General features: G+C 41.1%; 1 protein-coding gene across 1 annotated transcript; it reads right to left on the minus strand.

The window, feature by feature from the left end:
• Positions 1-16,452: 16,452 nt before the first annotated feature.
• LOC142209994 (olfactory receptor 5V1-like) lies at positions 16,453-17,391 on the minus strand. The gene has a single exon (XM_075279027.1). The coding sequence runs from the start codon at positions 17,389-17,391 to the stop codon at positions 16,453-16,455; it is 939 nt and encodes a 312-aa protein (XP_075135128.1).
• Between the last annotated feature and the right edge of the window lie 3,883 nt (positions 17,392-21,274).

Genomic DNA, 21,274 nt, shown 5'->3' on the forward strand with positions numbered 1-21,274 from the left:
AAATTATACTACATCAATTTTCATATTTCTCAGCTTAGGGTCCATTCACATGGAGGAAAATGGTGAGGAATTTGGTGCGGAATTTCAGCTCTTAAACGGAAGCCATTGAAGTCAATGGGAGGCTTTTTTTTCAGCACTAAAATTCCACATCAAATTCCTCACCATTTTCCTCAATGTGAATGGACCCTTAGGAGCTGAGTTTTCTGATGGCCGTAATATACTGCATAGGATAAAAAGTTTTTTTTTTAAAAAAAAAATAAAGTTGGTATCACTTCAACTGCACTAAACAGATCACTAGCCAGAACACTGTAAATAAATGAAAAGAAAATCACAAAATTTCTAACTTTTGTTAATTTTTTCTGTTCAAAACATAAGAGAACTTGTATTCATTTGGTATTGCTTTAATCATATCGACCTACCAAATGATGTTTGATTCAACATTGTGAAATCAAACAGGCAAAAAATCTCCCACCAATATGACAAATACAATTTTTCCAATACATTACATATACCCCAGATGGTGTCATTAAAAAATACAATAGGGAATAAAGGTCTTGGAAATGTGACAGAAGAAAAATGCAACTTAAAAGTATCAGACAATATGCAATGGTCTGAGCTAGCAAACGTCATAACTTACAATTGCTAATAGATTCTGAGAGATACTTTAAGACAGAAGATCTATGAGGAGCTATTGAAGAACAAGCTCTCTCCCAACCCTACCCCCCACTTCTAAATATGGTGGTTTAATGTTGTGATGTGAGCGATATAAGTATAATTTACATTATTATGCCCAACATGACCTCTCTGACCTGCAGATTCACACAGTGTTTTTTTTTTTTTTTTTAGTGAAATTTAATTTAGTAGTCACGATGCATTGTATGGGAGTCAGATCAATAAAATGAACTATATATGCTTTATTCACATCACAGCATTGACCTCCCTTGAACAGTTACTGTATTTAAGGATTGTCTGTATTGTTTCTTCAGAAGGCAGAGGTCTTTACATTTATCTCGTTCATCAGAAGAGGAGTAAAACGAAGGCACCATGTTCTGTCCTGTTGTGGTCATTCAGTAGGCTCATTGGTCATTTGCTCCATGAATTTTGAATATGAAATTTTCAAGCTCTTTAAGACGATATTTCCCTGCATTATAAATAGTGAGCAAGCTGTTCTATGATTTTATAGAAGGTGCTGAATCATTTGGGACTCATCTCAGGTTCACTGGGAATATTTCTTACTTTACTTTAAACATTTAATTGTGCTGTAAAAAAATCTTTCCAAACTTTTGTAAACTTTTCAGATCATTAGAAATGTATAATATAGATGAGAAAGATGATGTTATATGTTTCACAATATCGAAATGTATACACTTGTAAACCCTAATAATAATCAATAATAATAAAGTAAATAACATTGATTTACAGTCATGGCCAAAAGTTTTGAGAATGAAACAAATATTATATTTTCACATGATCTGATGCCCTCTGGTTTTTATGTGTGTTTGTCAGATGTTTTTATCACATACAGAAATATAATTGCAATCATATTATGAGTAAGGGAGCGTTCACACTACCGTCGGTGTCCGACATGTAGTGTCCGCTCCTAGTGTCCGCTCAAAATCTGTCACGGACACTAGGAGCGGACACTAGATGTGTCCGTGACACCTGTCATTCACTTGAATGGGCATCGGGTGTGTTCTTTTGCACTCCGTGCCCGTCCTTCCCTGTCCGCAAGAGAAGATGTCTGACTTCTCAAGCGGACAGAGGAACCCTGCAGGGTTTTTCTGTCCGCTTGAGAAGTCGGACATCTTCTCTTGCGGACAGGGAAGGACGGGCACGGAGTGCAAAAGAATGCACCCGATGCCCATTCAAGTGAATGACAGGTGTCACGGACACATCTAGTGTCCGCTCCTAGTGTTCGTGACAGATTTTGAGCGGACACTAGGAGCGGACACTACATGTCAGACACCGACGGTAGTGTGAACGCCCCCTAACAAAAGCTTATATTGACAGTTAGAATGAGTTAATGCAGCAAGTCAATATTTGCAGTGTTGACCCTTCTTCTTCAGGACCTCTGCAATTCTCCCTGGCATGCTCTCAATCCACTTCTGGACCAAATCCTGACTGATAGCAGTCCATTCTTGCACAATCAATGCTTGCATTTTGTCAGAATTTGTAGGGTTTTGTTTGTCCACCTGTCTCTTGATGATTGACCCCAAGTTCTCAATGGGATTAAGATCTGGGGAGTTTCCAGGCCATGGACCCAAAATCTCTATGTTTTGTTCCCTGAGCCATTTAGTTACCACCTTTGCTTTATGGCAAGGTGCTCCATCATGCTGGAAAAGGCATTGTTGATCGCCAAACTGCTCTTGGACGGTTGGGAGAAGTTGATCTTGGAGGACATTCTGGTACCATTCTTTATTCATGGCTGTGTTTTTAGGCAAGACTGTGAGAGAGCCGATTCCCTTGGCTGAGAAGCAACCCCTCACATGAATGTTTTCAGGATGCTTTACAGTTGGCATGAGACAAGACTGGTGGTAGCGCTCACCTCATCTTCTCCAAATAAGCTGTTTTCCAGATGTCCCAAACAATCGAAAAGGGGATTCATCAGAGAAAATGACTTTACCCCAGTCCTCAGCAGTCCACTCCCTGTACCTTTTGCAGAATATCAGTCTGTCCCTGATGTTTTTTCTGGAGAGAAGTGGCTTTTTTGCTGCCCTCCTTGAGACCAGGCCTTGCTCCAAGAGTCTCCGCCTCACAGTGCATGCAGATGCACTCACACCTGCCTGCTGCCATTCCTGAGCAAGCTCTGCACTGCTGGTAGCCCGATCCCACAGCTGAAACACTTTTAAGAGATGGTCCTGGCGCTTGCTGGTCTTTCTTGGGCGCCCTGGAGCCTTTTTGCCAACAATGGAACCTCTCTCCATGAAGTTCTTGATGATGCGATAGATTGTTTACTGAGGTGCAATCTTTCTAGCTGCGATACTCTTCCCTGTTAGGCCATTTTTTTTTGCAGTGCAATGATGACTGCACGTGTTTCTTTAAAGATAACCATGGTTAACAGAAGAGAAACAATGATGCCAAGCACCAGCCTCCTTTTAAAGTGTCCAGTGGTGTCATTCTTACTTAATCATGACAGATTGATCTCCAGCCCTGTCCTCATCAACACCCACACCTGTGTTAATGGAGCAATCACTGAAACGATGTTAGCTGGTCCTTTTAAGGCAGGGCTGCTATGATGTTGAAATGTGTTTTGGGGGATAAAGTTCATTTTCTAGGCAAATATTGACTTTTCAAGTAATTGCTGTTAAGCTGATCACTCTTTATAACATTCTGGAGTATATGCAAATTGCCATTAGAAAAACTGAAGCAGTAGACTTTGTAAAAATTAATATTTGTATCATTCTCAAAACTTTTGGCCATGACTGTACTCTAAATAATGGCAGAGAACACACAATGCTGAGATCATGTATCTGTAGACCTGTCAGAATGTCTATACTAAACCATATCAACCACAGAGAGCAGTGGATAAGTGAAATATCCTAGGAGAGTAGTGTGGTGTTCTCCCTGATCTTAAGGTTTAGTTACAGAGATACAATTAGGCACCTGGAAAATAGTTGCAAATCTCAATTGGTAAAGAGTAGACAAATCTTTATGAGCAAAAACTACCGATTCGGGAAGAGCTGCCAAGTCTAGCAGTCAACTATATTTACAGCCATATGGAAAGACTATAAAACATAACTTTTAGTAAATATTATATAAAAAGAATAGGCACCTAGACTCATAGAGCTATAAAATCAACCTCGTCCAAGTATATGAATACCAAGGTAGTCAAAGCAGTTTCCACATCACATCTCATAAACCAATATAACACTCTTCTTATCATTCACAGAGACCTAATAGTCCCCAAGTCAAAAATGGATATCAGACATACTGCAACAGATCATCTTAGTATGCAGCCAACACTTTATGGTGCCACAAAATATCAATGTCCTGCACCATTATTTTACATATTGTAATGCATGCATTAAATACAAAGAGAAACAATGGTTGGATCTCACCACTTCACTGGCTTCTGTTCCACACGTATAAGTAGCCTCTGTTGTCCATAATTTGCTCAGTGGGACCATGACTGTCTTGGACCTTAATTGACTGACCCTTTCTCACATAAAGCTCATATGTCCCCAGAGACTCCTGTCCTTACAAGAGCAGTCCATGTATGACCCTTCAACACCAACTTACCATCCCTACGTGTTTCATCATTGGAGTATGAATGAGCTTCAGGGGTTCCAAGTAACATTCAGAGTATCTCAATATCTTCCACTGAGTTTTTTTCCAGATGGTTACAACTTCCTCTTCCATCCTTAGATCTATACTCTCTGTATGTAACAGGTATATATATATATTATATCAGGGTATAGAGTCTTCCTTTTATTTATCACACATCCACTAAAATCTTTACATATCCCCTTTTCTTTACATTCACCTACAGGGTAAAAAAATCACTTCATAGCCATTTGACTTTTCTATTTACTTAGTTATGTATATCTAATTTTTGATATTTTATAGATATTAGAAATGTTACAACACACTTTCAGATAAAGGGTAAAAGCGGAATGAAATTGAGCAGGTAGAATCTATGTCTTGGACTAAGAGAAGAAAGCCACTTGGACTGGTGGGAATGGGCACTAATATGTGTTCTTACTTGTTCTAGATCTGAATCCTTAATGTAATTCCTGAGCATGGGTCCCCAAAAGGACAAAATGTCAAAGCTAACTGGAATTCTATTTTCTGGCTATGAGTCGAGTACTTCTGGGTATTTACTTCCTGTCAATGAAGTAGAGATTAGAGAAAATATACATGTTTCGGTCGCCATTTTAAGTATCACAGTTAGAGTTACTCCTCAATAAAAGCTGAAGATTGGAAACTGATTGACAGTGGAAAGCTTAAGAATAGGAGCCTTCAATTCAAGCATTAATTTTATTTTCCACAGTTCTGAATGAATTCAGCTTGGAGTTTGAGCAAAATACATTACGGGTTACCCCGAGCAGAATACATTCGTTGAAACTACAGAGGATTAGTTACTTTAAATGGCTCTAATCCAGGGCCAAAATGCCTGTAACCCACCTAGATTTTCAGATATCAATATACTCACAGTCTCAGTTCAACCTGCCTGAAGACCATGTGCAACTGACAGTGAGCAGGGAGAGGAGAAGGATTTTTTATTCTCTTGTCCCTATCACTTCAGATAACCCCTGACGAGGGGACACCATGGTCTTTTGTTCATGATATCACCCTCACATTATCACGAAGAAGCATACTTTCCATTTAACCCCTTATATGCTGCAGTCAATATTGACCGCAGCACCCTATTTAATTTTACAGATAAAAACCTGGTGTAGTCTCCGTATGTGTGTTACATGAAAGATTGACTCTTTTCTCAAGGAGTTTGATGGCCATCCTAAATGGTTATCTGTCACAGTGTTGAAATATCAATGCTGGACCTGGAAATGTAGAGTATCAGGAGACCAGGCAGCACTGAGTGATGGAGTTATCAGTATTGAGTGGTGGAGTATAAGTGAAATAAGTGTAACTTTTTAAGATTTCATACAACCGTCTGAGCCATATTTAATTTGTTGGGCTGGAAAACCCTGAGAAGCAAGAGTTGAATTAATATACCTAGAATAAAAACAACTTATACTTTCTGGTAATGTTGACTCTACACAGATGTATTAAACACCATGACCATGGATTCTGACATTCTGCATTATTGCAATGCCTTTTAGCATTGAACCTTCCTAGCAATTTGCCCTAGTCATTTTGAGAAATGCAAAGCATTGCCTGGGTAAAAATTGCTCTCTTGGTGGTGTGCAGTTTACCCCAAAGACATAAGCCAAAAACAGCGTGTACGTGACTGACCGCAACGTAGTCAATCTTGAGTGACCACAAATCAGGAGGAGAAATTGATCATAGTGTGTTCCAAAAATGACATCTTGAGGACAGCTTGTCATATCCTGGCAGGTCTGATGTGAAAGAAATGTGAAAGAGAAACGTTGGGACTGTCACACTCCACATTGTAGTCGTTGCCTTGAATGGATGTGTTACAGTCCAAAAACTGTTGCTTAAGTTCATTAATAGAGATGAGCGAACACTAAAATGTTCGAGGTTCGAAATCCGATTCGAACAGCCGCTCACTGTTCAAGTGTTCGAACGGGTTTCGAACCCCATTATAGTCTATGGGGAACATATACTCGTTAAGGGGGAAACCCAAATCCGTCTCAGGAGGGTTACCAAGTCCACTATGACACCCCAGGAAATTATACCAACACCCTGGAATGACACTGGGACAGCAGGGGAAGCATGTCTGGGGGCATAAAGGTCACTTTATTTCATGGAAATCCCTGTCAGCTTGCGATTTTCGCAAGCTAACTTTTTCCCATAGGAATGCATTGGACAGCGCTGATTGGCAAGAGTACGGAATTCGACCAATCAGCGCTGGAGGAGGCGGAGTCTAAGATCACTCCACACCAGTCTCCATTCAGGTCCGCCCTTAGACTCCGCCTCCTCCGGCAGAGCCAGCGCTGATTGGCCAAAGGCTGGCCAATGCATTCCTATGGGTATGCAGAGACTCAGCAGTGTTGAGACAGTTCTGCTCAAGTACACCATGTGCCGGTCAGCCCATCAGATGTAGCAGAGCCGAGGGTGCACTAGAACCCTTGTGCACACTCGGCTCTGCTACATCTGATGGGCTGACCGGCACACGGTGTAGTTGAGCAGAACTGGCTCAACACTGCTGAGTCTCTGCATACCCATAGGAATGCATTGGCCAGCCTTCAGCCAATCAGCGCTGGCTCTGCCGGAGGAGGCGGAGTCTAAGGTCGGACCTGAATGGAGACTGGTGTAGAGCAATCTTAGACTCCGCCTCCTCCAGCAGAGCCAGCGCTGATTGGTCGAATTCCGTACTCTGGCCAATCAGCTGTCACGAACTGAACTCACTGGGTCTTGAACCCATGACTTCCTGGCTATGTTCTGCGGCCTTAACCATAGTACTATTTGGAATCCTGTTTTGTTCTGTGCTTTACCTTGTCTGGTGTTTTCTGTTGAAGGAATTGGTTATTAAGATCACCTGTTCTGTGGCCAATCACAGTTTAGCCCATCCTATATAAACTCACAGCTCACTCCATCCTGTGCCTGATTATTCTGGCTGTCTGCTTCCTGTTGCCCTGAACCTCACCACTACCTTGCTGCTCCTGTGTACCGAACCTTGCTAACGTCTGACTACGATTGATCTGCTCTTCCTGTGTACCGAACCTTGCTAACGTCTGACTACGGTTGATCTGCTCCTCCTGTGCACCGATCCCGGCAAACACCTGACCACGGTTTCTTCTACCTCTGAGGTACCTTTCCTCCATTTATTATTATTTAAGTACTGTACCATTTGCCCCACCATTTGGACTCCAAATCTGATAACTAGCATCGTTACATCAGCGCTGTCCAATGCATTCCTATGGGAAAAAGTTTATCTCACAAAAATCATAATTACACACCCGATAGAGCCCCAAAAAGTTATTTTTAATAATATTCCCACCTTAATAAAGGTTATCCCTAGCTATCCCTGCCTGTACAGCTATCCCTGTCTCTTAGTCACAAAGTTCACATTCTCATATGACCCGGATTTGAAATCCACTATTCGTCTAAAATGGAGGTCACCTGATTTCGGCAGCCAATGACTTTTTCCGAATTTTTTCAATGCCCCCGTTGTCGTAGTTCCTGTCCCACCTCCCCTGCGCTGTTATTGGTGCAAAAAAAGCGCCAGGGAAGGTGGGAGGGGAATCAAATTTTTTTGGAGTTTGCCACGTGATGTTCGATTCGAATCAAACACATCTAACAGCCTGATATCCGATCGAACATGTGTTCGATAGAACACTGTTCGCTCATCTCTATTCATTAATAAAAAGAAGAGGCTATTGGGAGGCTAAAAAAAAAAACAGGAGCTGGACCATTAGTCAGTGGGAGAAGGTTCATTTCATAGACAATTAAAAGTTTAAGGTGTTTGGGTCCAAAATGCAAAAAATGCTTTAGGCTTGCATTTGGTCTACAGTTGACCGGATGATTTTTTCTACGCATTCTTCACAGTTCCCTACTGATAGGTCCAAAGTTGTGTTCATCATTGCCCTGCTAATAGATGATGCACAAGCATGGGCATCACCTTATTTAGAACAGGATGATGAGATTTTGGACAATCTGAAGGACTTTCTTGCAGCAATGGACTTAGTGTTTGATGACCCCAATCGTTGTGCCACTGCTGAGGGGGCTCTGCGGGATCTCCGCCAGGGAAGATGCTCTGTTGCGGAATATGCTGCAGAGTTTCGGCGCTGGGCTTCTGATGTTTCCTGGAACACCTCCGCACTAAAATGGCGGTTCTATGGAGGACTTTCTGAATCTGTTAAAGATGAACTTGTTAAAGTAGAACTTCCAGCTGACTTTGAGGAGTATATACGGTTATGCGTCCGTATTGACCAAAGACTCCTGGAAAGGAAGCGAGAAAGACGAGGCTATTATGATGCAGGCACCTTCTCCCATTTACCTGAGGGACGGTTTCTCCCAAAGATGCAGACACCTTCTCAAACAGGTTCTGCCCCAGAACCTATGCAAGTAGATGCCATCCGGGGACCAATTTCAACTGCTGAAAAACGTCGCCGCCTTGCTGAAAGATTATGCCTTTATTGTGGACAACCTGGACATTATGTTCTTGACTGCCCTAAGAAACCTCAACGGGCAGTTGCGACAACTGAGATTCGACCAAATTTGGAATCTTGTCCCCACTGTGCTTCTCTTAGTCTGGTGACACAGCCTCTGTTTTCCACCACACCATGTCCTGACAATATGACATCTAACTGACCTCATTTCACCTTACCAGTTCAGCTTTCATATGGTTCCTACAAGTTGTCCACTACAGCAATGTTGGATTCCGGTGCAGCTGGAAATTTTATGGACATTAAGTTTGCATTTGATAATCACATTGAGCACAGTGCAAGATCTTCACCAGTTGAATTAGTAACTGTTGATAGGTCACCTTTAAATTCTGGTCCTGTTACTCATGAAACTACTAAACTGGAAGTATTGATTGATCCCGGTCATCAGGAGAGGATTAGTTTCCAGTTAATCTCTTCACCAAAATTTCCAGTAATTTTGGGCATACCATGGCTCAGCATCCACAATCCTTCAGTAGACTGGAAGTCAGGAAAGGTAACTTTCACTTCTGAATATTGTCAACAAAATTGTCAACTGAAGCAGCCTATTCTTTCCCAGGTAGGAGCTACTGAAAGATCCAGCACTTTCGCGGCCGAATTACCTGAACCTTATAAGGAATTTAAAGATGTTTGTGACAAAAGGAATGCCGACCAGCTACCCCCTCGCCGCACATATGATTGTCCTATTGAACTTTTACCAGGTGCATCCATACCTTATGGATGCATCTATCCACTTGCAGAGATGGAGCTGAAGGTCCTGGATGAGTACATCAAAGAAAATCTGGCCAAAGGATTTATACGGCATTCCACTTCTCCGGCAGGAGCACCTATATTCTTTGTACCAAAGAAAGATGGCACATTACGTCCTTGTATTGACTACAGAGAACTAAATCAAATAACCGTTAAAAATTGTTATCCTCTTCCGCTTATTCCAGAGTTACTCGAGAAATTACGGTCAGCAAAGATCTTTACTAAGTTGGATCTACGAGGGGCATACAATCTTGTCCGTATACGACCTGGGGACGAGTGGAAGACAGCATTCCGAACACGCTACGGCCATTTTGAATCCCTTGTTATGCCATTTGGACTTTGCAATGCCCCAGCAACTTTTCAACATTTTATTAATGATGTCTTCCGAGATCTGCTGGATCAATTTGTGGTGGCGTATTTGGATGACATATTAATATACTCTGAGAACCTTGAAGAACATCGTAAGCAGGTTACCATGGTTTTGAGCCGTCTAAGAGAGAACCAACTATATATTAAACTGGAAAAATGTGAATTTGAAAAGACAGAAATTCAGTTTTTGGGGTACATCATTTCTACGGAAGGATTGCGCATGGACCCTAGTAAGATCCAAGCTATTTTAGACTGGCCTTCTCCCAAGAATGTCAAGGAGATCCAAAGATTTGTCGGCTTTGCAAACTTCTACCGCAAATTTATTAGGAATTTCTCAAAAGTTATTAGTCCGATAACAAAATTAACCCAGAAAGGAATTCCTTTTAAATGGTCTTCAAGTGCCGACGAAGCATTTAACCAATTAAAGACGCTTTTTACTTCTGCTCCAATCTTAGTTCATCCTAATCCAGACCTCCCATTTATAGTTGAAGTGGATGCTTCAGATTCAGCAGTAGGAGCAGTGTTGTCCCAAAGAGTTGGAGACAAACAGTTGCTTCATCCTTGTGCTTTTTTTTCTTGCCTGATGTCTCCTCCTGAAAGAAACTATGACATTGGGAATAAAGAATTACTTGCAATTAAGAAAGCATTCACAGAATGGAGGCATCTCCTTGAAGGAGCATCTCATGTGGTTCAGGTTCTTACAGATCACCGAAATCTAGAATTTATTAGATCAGCCAAGAGACTTTCTGGTAGACAGGCTAGATGGTCTTTATTTTTTTCAAGATTTAATTTCATTATTTCCTACAGACCGGGATCCCGCAATGGAAAAGCAGACGCCTTATCCCGGATGTGTTCTGAAATAACACAAGATGACACATCCGAGACCACCATTTTACCTGCTAATTTTGTAGGGGCAATCATTTCCAAGGATATACTTCAGAAGATCAAAGAAGGTTATAATGGAGATCCCTTCCTTAATCATCCCCCCACAGATATTGATTTGGTGTTTAGAGATGGGGTTTGGACTCTTGATCAGTGTGTATATGTTCCTGAGACTACTCGATTAGAAATTCTGCGCCTTGTTCACAACTCTAGACCTGCAGGTAGGTCACATGGGAGTCGAAAAGACCAAAGAACTTTTGTCTCGCTCATTTTGGTGGCCTAAATATCAAGTGGATGTAAAGAAGTATGTTTCTTCCTGTCAAACCTGTGCTAGGAATAAGACCCCTCGATCCTCACCTGTGGGATTACTTCAACCCCTTCCTATTCCATCTCGTCCTTGGGGTTCTGTTTCTATGGATTTTATTGTTGAACTACCATCTTCAAAAGATATGCGTACAATTCTGGTAGTGGTAGACCGTCTGACCAAAATGGCTCATTTTATACCAACAAAGGGGGTACCCTCTGCTGAAGAGACTGCGGAATTAGTCATCCGAGAAGTTTTCCGCCTACATGGCATACCCGACAATGTAGTTTCTGACCGTGGGGTACAATTTACCTCAAAGTTCTGGAAGAGTTTTTGTGCCACTCTAGGAATTGAAGTAAACTTATCTTCTGCCTTTCATCCACAATCTAATGGGCAAACTGAGCGCACTAACCAAACCCTTGAACAGTATTTGCAGTGTTACACAAGTTATCTCCAGGATGACTGGGTTAATTTCCTTCCTACAGCGGAATTTGCTTATAACAACTCCCAGCATTCTTCTACATCCCAGAGTCCATTTTTTGCCAATATGGGTTTCCATCCTACATTCATTCCCAACCTTCCCATTTCTTCTTCAGTTCCTGCTGTCTCCGACAGACTGTCTACCTTGAAGCAAGTTCAAGAAAAATTGACAAACGCTCTGCATGAAGCTCAAGATCGCTATAAGAAGACTGCTGGTATAGGAGATAAGGTATGGCTCTCTACAAGAAATTTGAAGCTCAAGATACCTTCAGCCAAGCTAGGTCAGAAATTTATTGGACCTTTTGAGATTGTGGCTCAAATTAATCCTGTAGCGTTTCGTTTAAAACTCCCAGACTCTATGCGGATTCACCCTGTTTTTCATTCCTCTCTTCTCAAGCCTTTTGTGGAAAATCCATTCCCGGGACGTAACTTGCCTCCACCTGACCCAGTTATTGTTGAAGGAGAAGAGGAATATCTGGTAGAAGAGATTTTGTATTCTCGAATTCATCGAAATCGGTTACAGTACTTGATAAAGTGGCAAGGGTATGGTCCTGAAGACAATTCATGGGAACCCGTAAACAACATCCATGCTCCACAACTGGTAAGAGAATTTCATCAGCGCTATCCAGAAAAGCCAAGCCAAGTACCGTCCAGAGGACGCTCCTGGAGAAGGGGGAGTAATGTCACGAACTGAACTCACTGGATCTTGAACCCATGACTTCCTGGCTATGTTCTGCAGCCTTAACCATAGTACTATTTGGAATCCTGTTTTGTTCTGTGCTTTACCTTGTCTGGTGTTTTCTGTTGAAGGAATTGGTTATTAAGATCACCTGTTCTGTGGCCAATCACAGTTTAGCCCATCCTATATAAACTCACAGCTCACTCCATCCTGTGCCTGATTATTCTGGCTGTCTGCTTCCTGTTGCCCTGAACCTCACCACTACCTTGCTGCTCCTGTGTACCGAACCTTGCTAACGTCTGACTACGATTGATCTGCTCTTCCTGTGTACCGAACCTTGCTAACGTCTGACTACGGTTGATCTGCTCCTCCTGTGCACCGATCCCGGCAAACACCTGACCACGGTTTCTTCTACCTCTGAGGTATCTTTCCTCCATTTATTATTATTTAAGTACTGTACCATTTGCCCCACCATTTGGACTCCAAATCTGATAACTAGCATCGTTACATCAGCGCTGTCCAATTCATTCCTATGGGAAAAAGTTTATCTCACAAAAATCATAATTACACACCCGATAGAGCCCCAAAAAGTTATTTTTAATAACATTCCCACCTTAATAAAGGTTATCCCTAGCTATCCCTGCCTGTACAGCTATCCCTGTCTCTTAGTCACAAAGTTCACATTCTCATATGACCCGGATTTGAAATCCACTATTCGTCTAAAATGGAGGTCACCTGATTTCGGCAGCCAATGACTTTTTCCGAATTTTTTCAATGCCCCCGTTGTCGTAGTTCCTGTCCCACCTCCCCTGCGCTGTTATTGGTGCAAAAAAAGCTCCAGGGAAGGTGGGAGGGGAATCAAATTTTTTTGGAGTTTGCCACGTGATGTTCGATTCGAATCAAACACATCTAACAGCCTGATATCCGATCGAACATGTGTTCGATAGAACACTGTTCGCTCATCTCTATTCATTAATAAAAAGAAGAGGCTATTGGGAGGCTAAAAAAAAAAACAGGAGCTGGACCATTAGTCAGTGGGAGAAGGTTCATTTCATAGACAATTAAAAGTTTAAGGTGTTTGGGTCCAAAATGCAAAAAATGCTTTAGGCTTGCATTTGGTCTACAGTTGACCATGGAGGAGGTTCAATTGTGGAGGAGGTTCAACCATGGAGGAGGTTCAATTGTGATATTGTGGAGGTGGTACAGTTGGTTACTTACTAAAAATTGAGGAACTCATGGACTCCAAGTGAAACCATAACATCTTGGTGCTCTCTTCAGCACCCTCCTTATTGCATGGCACAGGTTCTTTGGGTTCTGATGAGATCATCATCACTGATCTACTGGACTGCTGCTCACTGATGGCCAAAGAGACATAATAAATAATGAGACCAAGAACTGCTCTGTATTGTAGATCTGAAAATCTATCTATCCACACAGGTCTTGTACATGATAGAGCAGCTCTTGGTCAGACAGTGAATGACTGCAGCAGTAACCTATACCTGTGTTGTGATGTCATTCCTAGAATAGGAAGTGTGGAACATCAGAGGACCAGGCAGCATTGAGAACAACGTGGTGGGGTAGCAGTGAGGTAAGTGCAGTTTTTTTTAAAAAATTTCATACAGAAAATTTGTTTGCCTACTTGACAGTTCTGTGGGTTCTAAAAACTGAGAAGCAAGATATACTTGTGTTGTGTAGCACTATACTCAGTATCTGAGCGGTATTCGAAAGTCAAGGTGTAAGAATGTGCGGCATCTTCTATTACCTTTTACGTGTTTACTTAATTTAATTTTCTTATAACCTTACTTATAATCTGCAGAAATTCAGATAACTTAAGCTAACAATGTCACCTCCTTTGCCCTACTTTACATGTAAATGAGCCCCTATGTTTTGTGCGGCACCAAAGAGATTATATGAAACACAAATTTTTATACATTATCCTGCTTTTTATATATCAAAAGTAGATACAATTTAGAGATAGAGTTGAAAACACTTTAATAACAGTGAAAAGCCAATAAAAATTACATTATCCACCTTATTTCCACATTACAGTGTAACGGCCCCTTCACACGGCGTATACGCTCACTGCTTTGGAGCGTGTAAACGTTCCGTAGCAGCGGCGTCTAAAAGCAGATCGCATTGATTTCTATGGGAGCCGGCATACGCGCGCTCGCCATAGAAATGAATGGGCTGCTTTTTCCATTCATTTCTATGGGGAGCGCGCGTCTGCCAGCTCCCATAGAAAACAATGGGAAGTGCTTTAGACGCCGCTGCTACGGAACGTTTACACGCTCCAAAGCAGTGAGCGTATACGCCATGTGAAGGGGCCCTTAGGCTGTATTCACACAGAGTAACGCCAGGCGTTTTTTTGTGTGTTTTTTGCACATAGCGCCGCGTATACGCAGCGTTAACGCCGCGCTATTTAGCGGTGGCGTTGCCCGGCGTATACGCGGCGTATACGCGGCGTTAACGCTGCGCTACGCGGCGTTAACGCGGCGCTATGTGCAAAAAACACACAAAAAACGCCTGGCGTTACTCTGTGTGAATACAGCCTTAGGGAGCCTTCACACGGAGTAACGCCGGGCTCAATGTGTGCTTATTTTTACTGCCGTAGAAATGCGAGGGCAGTGTTTACGACGAGTTTACGCGGTGTTTTTTTACTATGAGCGTATATGCGGCGTTTGCAGCCGCGTTTTCGCAGCCACAAACGCCGCATATACACTCATAGTAAAAAACGCAGAGTAAACGCGATGTAAACGCTGCCCTCGCATTTCTACAGCAGTAAAAATAAGCACACATTGAGCCTGGCGTTACTCCGTGTGAAGGCTCCCTTAGGCTGTATTCACAATGGTTTGTGCTTCAGCTTCATATATGGACCTATTGTCAATGACATCTCTTGGGATCCATAGTAATTAGGGTTGAGCGACCAGGATTGGAAAGGATCGGATTCCGATCGGCGATCAAGTAAATTTCACGATCGCGATCGGAATTCTGATCCCGATCTTTTCCATGCGGATCGAGGTCGGAGGTTATTTCCCACAATGCTTGGCTACTGGCCAAACATTGTGGGAAAAGCTATAGTATCAGATGAGCGAGTGCTATTCGAAACTACGAATTCGAAATAGCATACGTCCATAGGAATGAATGTAAGCAGCCACTCTTCTGCTTCATCCCTGTTTTACTGTATACTCAACTCTGAGCTGAGTCATCAAAACTGTCATGGCTTTGTTTTCAATTAAACCTATGAGGTTAAAGTGAACATCAAAACTAAAATTCAAGAATTCGGGTAGCAAAGTGGCAACTACACAAGGATTATGCCTGGCCATGAAATAAGGCAGAACTCTAAGTATTCTTATGAGGGTAAATGATGTGTAGATCGTTCAGTTTTTATAGAAACACAAGGTCACATAATACAGATCTGCTGGCCAGGCTGTTGCAGCACAGCATATTTCCTACATTTTTTTGGTTCCTTCCCTTAAATCCACATTTTGACACTAGTATATTTATAAATTTATTCCTGCCTACCAAATCAATATACTGTAGGCTAAACCTCTACCACCTATGCTCTCCAATACACTAGATGCAACATAAAGACATGTATAAAAGGAATTCAGTACAATGGTAAGTTTCACAGATGTGATGCAACATGGCCTTCGGCTGTTTCACATTCTTTGATGATTTGGCTCAATGTTTGCAGGTCTATTACTTTATAATAGGAACAAAGTATAGATACGGTTTTGTAGATGTAGGTCCTCAAGCAGTAGGGCAGGAGCAATGGCATGAACATAACTGTATATAAGGGGGCATTCACACAGAGTAAAGTGGCGCCGATTCTGCCAAGATAACTCGCGACAGAATCAGCGCTGATAAAAAGACTCCCATTGACTTCAACGTGTTCCACCTGTTAAACGGAACCCATTGAAGTCAATGGGAGTCTTTTTATCAGTGCTAATTCTGCCGAGAGTTATCGTGGCAGAATCAGCGCCACTTTCATCTGTGTGAACGGACCCTTAAGTAGTAAAACAGGAAAATAATAACCGATAATAAATGATGTAAGCATATGCGAGTTGGGTATCATTGTTGAAGAAACAAATTGAGGGATTGTGGATAGACAAGAGATACAAGAAATGGAGAATGGTGAAGAAAAAGGTTGAGAAATCAAGTAAAAGAGAAAAGAACAGAAATAAAGTTAAGCAAAACTATCTCTGATCGCTGCCACGAAGTGAATCACAACTGAAACGCTATAGAAAAAGTTCTATCAGTCGTACTAATATATTTTTGACATTTGATTGGACATCTTTGTTTCGCAGACTGTATATAAAAGGGTTTAGGAGTGGAGCAATAATTGTATACATTAAAGAGACCACACTGTTTTTCCAAATTTTATAGCTTGATTTGGGTCTAAAATACATAACAATCGCTGAACCGTAAAATATTGCAACAACTATTAAATGAGAAGAGCAAGTTGAAAAAGTTTTCTTCCTGCCCGATTCAGAACGAAGCTCTAGAATTTTTGAAATGATCTTCATATAAGACATTATTGTTACTATGAATGAGCCAATTATTACACAGCCACCAACCACAAATATCACAAGTTCATTGACCCAAATGTCCTGACATGAGAGTTCTAGTATTGGTGGAACATCACAAAAGAAGTGATCTATCTCATTGGATCCACAGAACGGTAATGAGAATGTGAGCAGTGTATGTATTAGAGCATTAGCTGCACTAATAACATAGGATCCTATTACTTGCTGGATACAGACTATATCACTCATAATACGAGTATACAATAGAGGGTGACATATGGCATTATAACGGTCATAAGCCATGGCTGCCAACATACAACATTCAGTACCACCAAACAGTGTAACACAATACATTTGTATAGCGCAGGCGGAGAAGGAGATGACTTTACATTCTGACAGTAAATCGGACAACATCCTAGGGACCGTACATGAAATATATAATATTTCCAAGATCGAAAAATTAGCAAGAAAAAAATACATTGGAGTGTGAAGACTTAGACTAAGTTTATAGGTAATGATGATAGATAGATTCGCAGCTACTGTGATGATATACGTACACAGAAAGACTGGGAAAAGGAAAACTTGATGCTCCATAATCCTGGAAAATCCCAAAAGAATACATTCTGATACTTTTGTGTGATTGATATTCATTTCATTCAATTTCTGTAAAAGAAAGGGATATAAAAATATTTCATGTTTACTATCTAAACTAATGACAAATAGTATTAAAAAATCTAAAAAAGAATAATTAAAACAAAATAAATCACTTTTCATATAGAGCTAAGCTTTGATATCTGGACAAATTCTAATTAGGATAGGGTTAAAGGTGGACCAAGAGTATAAAAGGGGGCCCCACTACCATCAAGACATAGTAACCCACCAACAAATACAAAACACAAGGGTAACAATGTGGTCTACTCACTATTAGGTGCAGAGTCCTAGGGAAGAAATCCAGGGAATCGCTGAAGTCGAGATAAATCCACAATAAGTGGTTGAGAATGAAGCAGTCCCAAGGCTATAGCCCAAATCTTATCCTAAGGTACAATGTAGAAGCTCCATAAGGTGTCACATCCTACTGGTGGTAGAATCCATGTATAAATAAAGGGTCACTAATACGACAAACAAATCATCTCCTTCTGATGTGTTTCCTCCTTGTGATTAATCCAGGGTTATTTAGGGGACTCCATATTTAATGCAGGCAGGGTATCTTGCCAGGAGTGTAGGCCAGTGTTTGATATACTCTGGGCCAACCAATAGACTACCATAGGAACCATGAACAATTAAAGCCTCCCGCCACTTAATGATCACAACCAATCTCTTTCGCATATCTAAGAAATCGCTCCTCTCCTAGCAGCCTGTGTTGCTAAGGATACAATTTACTTAGTAACAGGTTGTGGACAGCAGATTTAATAGATAGTAGCCCCCGAGTGTCAGGACTTTCAAAGCTGTTTTTAGGGTAGAAAATGTATGATTTTTTCATTAAAGTGATTTGTTATTATGCTCAGGATGGGGTATTCTATAATTTGAGCATTAGTTGTGTGAAAAGCTAGAGACCACTTAAAGGGATTTTTGGGGTGGAAAAAATAGCAGTGGCAGCAAAGGAGTAACAATAAATAAAATATAGCATACTCATTAGTCTGGCCAACAGTTCTGTGGTCCCCAATGCCAGTCTTCTGTTGCCCACCACATGGCTGCTGCAGCCAATTACTATCCTCAATGCCTATCTGTGGGTGGTTGGCTAGCACATTGCTGCAGAGGTATAAGTTCTTCTTCAGTGCTGGTATAGCCATATTTAACCCCTTTCCTGCTGCCTTTAATTTTCACTTGGTAGTAGCTACCTCCTTTACAAGATGGAGTCTATAGATTGATACTGCACAGTGTATATTGCTATATTAAGCACTAACCTTCTACATGACTATAGCATGAAACCCAATATCTGGAGTCTGATCTATTCTGTGCAGGCTTCTTCCTCATGACACCAGCAATGACTGACGTATTCTTTACTATCATCAATTGTAACTGGGTGTTAGGATGAGAAAGCTTTATTAGAATACAGTATATCTGAATCCTTCTCTTGGTTATAGATCACTGCACTGTTTTATTTTTATTTTTTTTAACAGAAACAAGAAATTTGATATTAAAATTTGCAATAATTTTAGGTTTTTATATTTTTGGCAATATTGTCAAGCCCTAATACTAAACAATCTGAACTAAATAGTCAATAAAATACTAAATATTGTGAACTAATAGTCAACCTCTATCCTAAAATGTAGCGATGGCAGATAATACACAGTCTACCAATAAGTATTTGGACACCTGTGGTGGAATAGAAAAACAAGATTTATTCATATCGAATTGTTGGTAGAAACCAGGAGATGCTTCCTTACGGATGGTATTGATCGACACAATACTCCCGGATGCCTGTTGAAACTCCTGGTGTACGTGAGCCATCGGTTGGGTGCGGTTCTTGCAAATTTCTCTGGCCAGCACCTGTCAGTCTCTGTCTCCCAGTTTCGGGGGTCTGCCGACTCGAGGCACATTCCAACACTCACCGTTCACCTTCCACTTCATAATCACATAGGCCACTGTTGATTTTGGGTAATTCAGTTTACTTTCTATGTCCCTTAAGGATCAACCATTTCTATGATACCCCACAATTAGCTCTTTCTTGAAATCGGACAACTCTGCACTTCGTGGCATCTTGCATGCGACTAATGCCAATGCTGTTTCATATTTAACGGTGGAAGATGTGACGCACATCACGACCTCAGATATCTTCATTTGCATGGGTGTCCAAATACTTATTGGTAGACAATGTACGTCAGCATTAAAAATAGGACTATATACAGTCCTTTGAAAAAGTTTGGGCACCCCTATTAATCTTAATCATTTTTAGTTCTAAATATTTTGGTATTTGCAACAGCCATTTCAGTTTGATATATCTAATAACTGATGGACACAGTAATATTTCAGGATTGAAATGAGGTTTATTGTACTAACAGAAAATGCGCAATATGCATTAAACCAAAATTTGACTGGTGCAAAAGTATGGGCACCTCAACAGAAAAGTGACATTAATATTTAGTACATCCTCCTTTTGCAAAGATAACAGCCTCTAGTCGCTTCCTGTAGCTTTTAATCAGTTCCTGGATCCTGGATAAAGGTATTTTGGACAAACAATTCAAGTTCAGTTAAGTTAGATGGTCGCCGAGCATGGACAGCCCGCTTCAAATCATCCCACAGATGTTCAATGATATTCAGGTCTGGGGACTGGGATGGCCATTCCAGAACATTGTAATTGTTCCTCTGCATGAATGCCTGAGGATTTGGAGCGGTGTTTTGGATCATTGTCTTGCTGAAATATCCATCCCCGGCGTAACTTCAACTTCGTCACTGATTCTTGAACATTATTCTCAAGAATCTGCTGATACTGAGTGGAATCCATGCGACCCTCAACTTTAACAAGATTCCCGGTGCCGGCATTGGCCACACAGCCCCAAAGCATGATGGAACTTCCACCAAATTTTACAGTGGGTAGCAAGTGTTTTTCTTGGAATGCTGGGTTTTTTTTGGACGCCATGCATAACGCCTTTTTGTATGACCAAACAACTCAGTCTTTGTTTCAACAGTCCACAGGCTTGTCCAAATGTGCTTTTACATACCTAAGGGGGCTCTGTTTGTGGCGTGGTTGCAGAAACAGCTTCTTTCTCATCTATCTCCCATACAGCTTCTCCTTGTGCAAAGTGCGCTGTATTGTTGACCGATGCACAGTGACACCATCTGCAGCAAGATGATGCTGCAGCTCTTTGGAGGTGGTCTGTGGATTGTCCTTGACTGTTCTCACCATTCTTCTTCTCTGCCTTTCTGATATTTTTCTTGGCCTGCCACTTCTGGGCTTAACAAGAACTGTCCCTGTGGTCTTCCATTTCCTTACTATGTTCCTCACAGTGGAAACAGACAGGTTAAATCTCTGAGACAACTTTTTGTATTCTGCCCATGAACAAGTATGTTGAACAATCTTTGTTTTCAGATCATTTGAGAGCGGGCTGCCCATGCTCGGTGACCATCAAACTTAACTGAACTTGAATTGTTTTGTAAAGAGGAATGGTCCAAAATACCTTCATCCAGGATCCAGGAACTGATTAAAAGCTACAGGAAGCGACTAGAGGCTGTTATCTCTGCAAAAGGAGGATCTACTAAATATTAATGTCACTTTTCTGTTGAGGTGCCCATACTTTTGCACCAGTCAAATTTTGGTTTAATGCATATTGCACATTTTCTGTTAGTACAATAAACCTCATTTCAATCCTGAAATATTACTGTGTCCATCAGTTATTAGATATATCAAACTGAAATGGCTGCTGCAAACACCAAAATATTTAGAACTAAAAATGATTAAAATTAATAGGGGTGCCCAAACTTTTTCATAGGACTGTATATAGACAGAATTAACCATAAAGAACACTTACTGTATATTAGTATTATCAGTCTTATTTCTTCAGGATACAGAGGCATTATATTCTACCGTAGATCA

Source organism: Leptodactylus fuscus, chromosome 6, assembly GCF_031893055.1.
Source record: "Leptodactylus fuscus isolate aLepFus1 chromosome 6, aLepFus1.hap2, whole genome shotgun sequence".
Lineage (NCBI taxonomy): Eukaryota > Metazoa > Chordata > Amphibia > Anura > Leptodactylidae > Leptodactylus > Leptodactylus fuscus.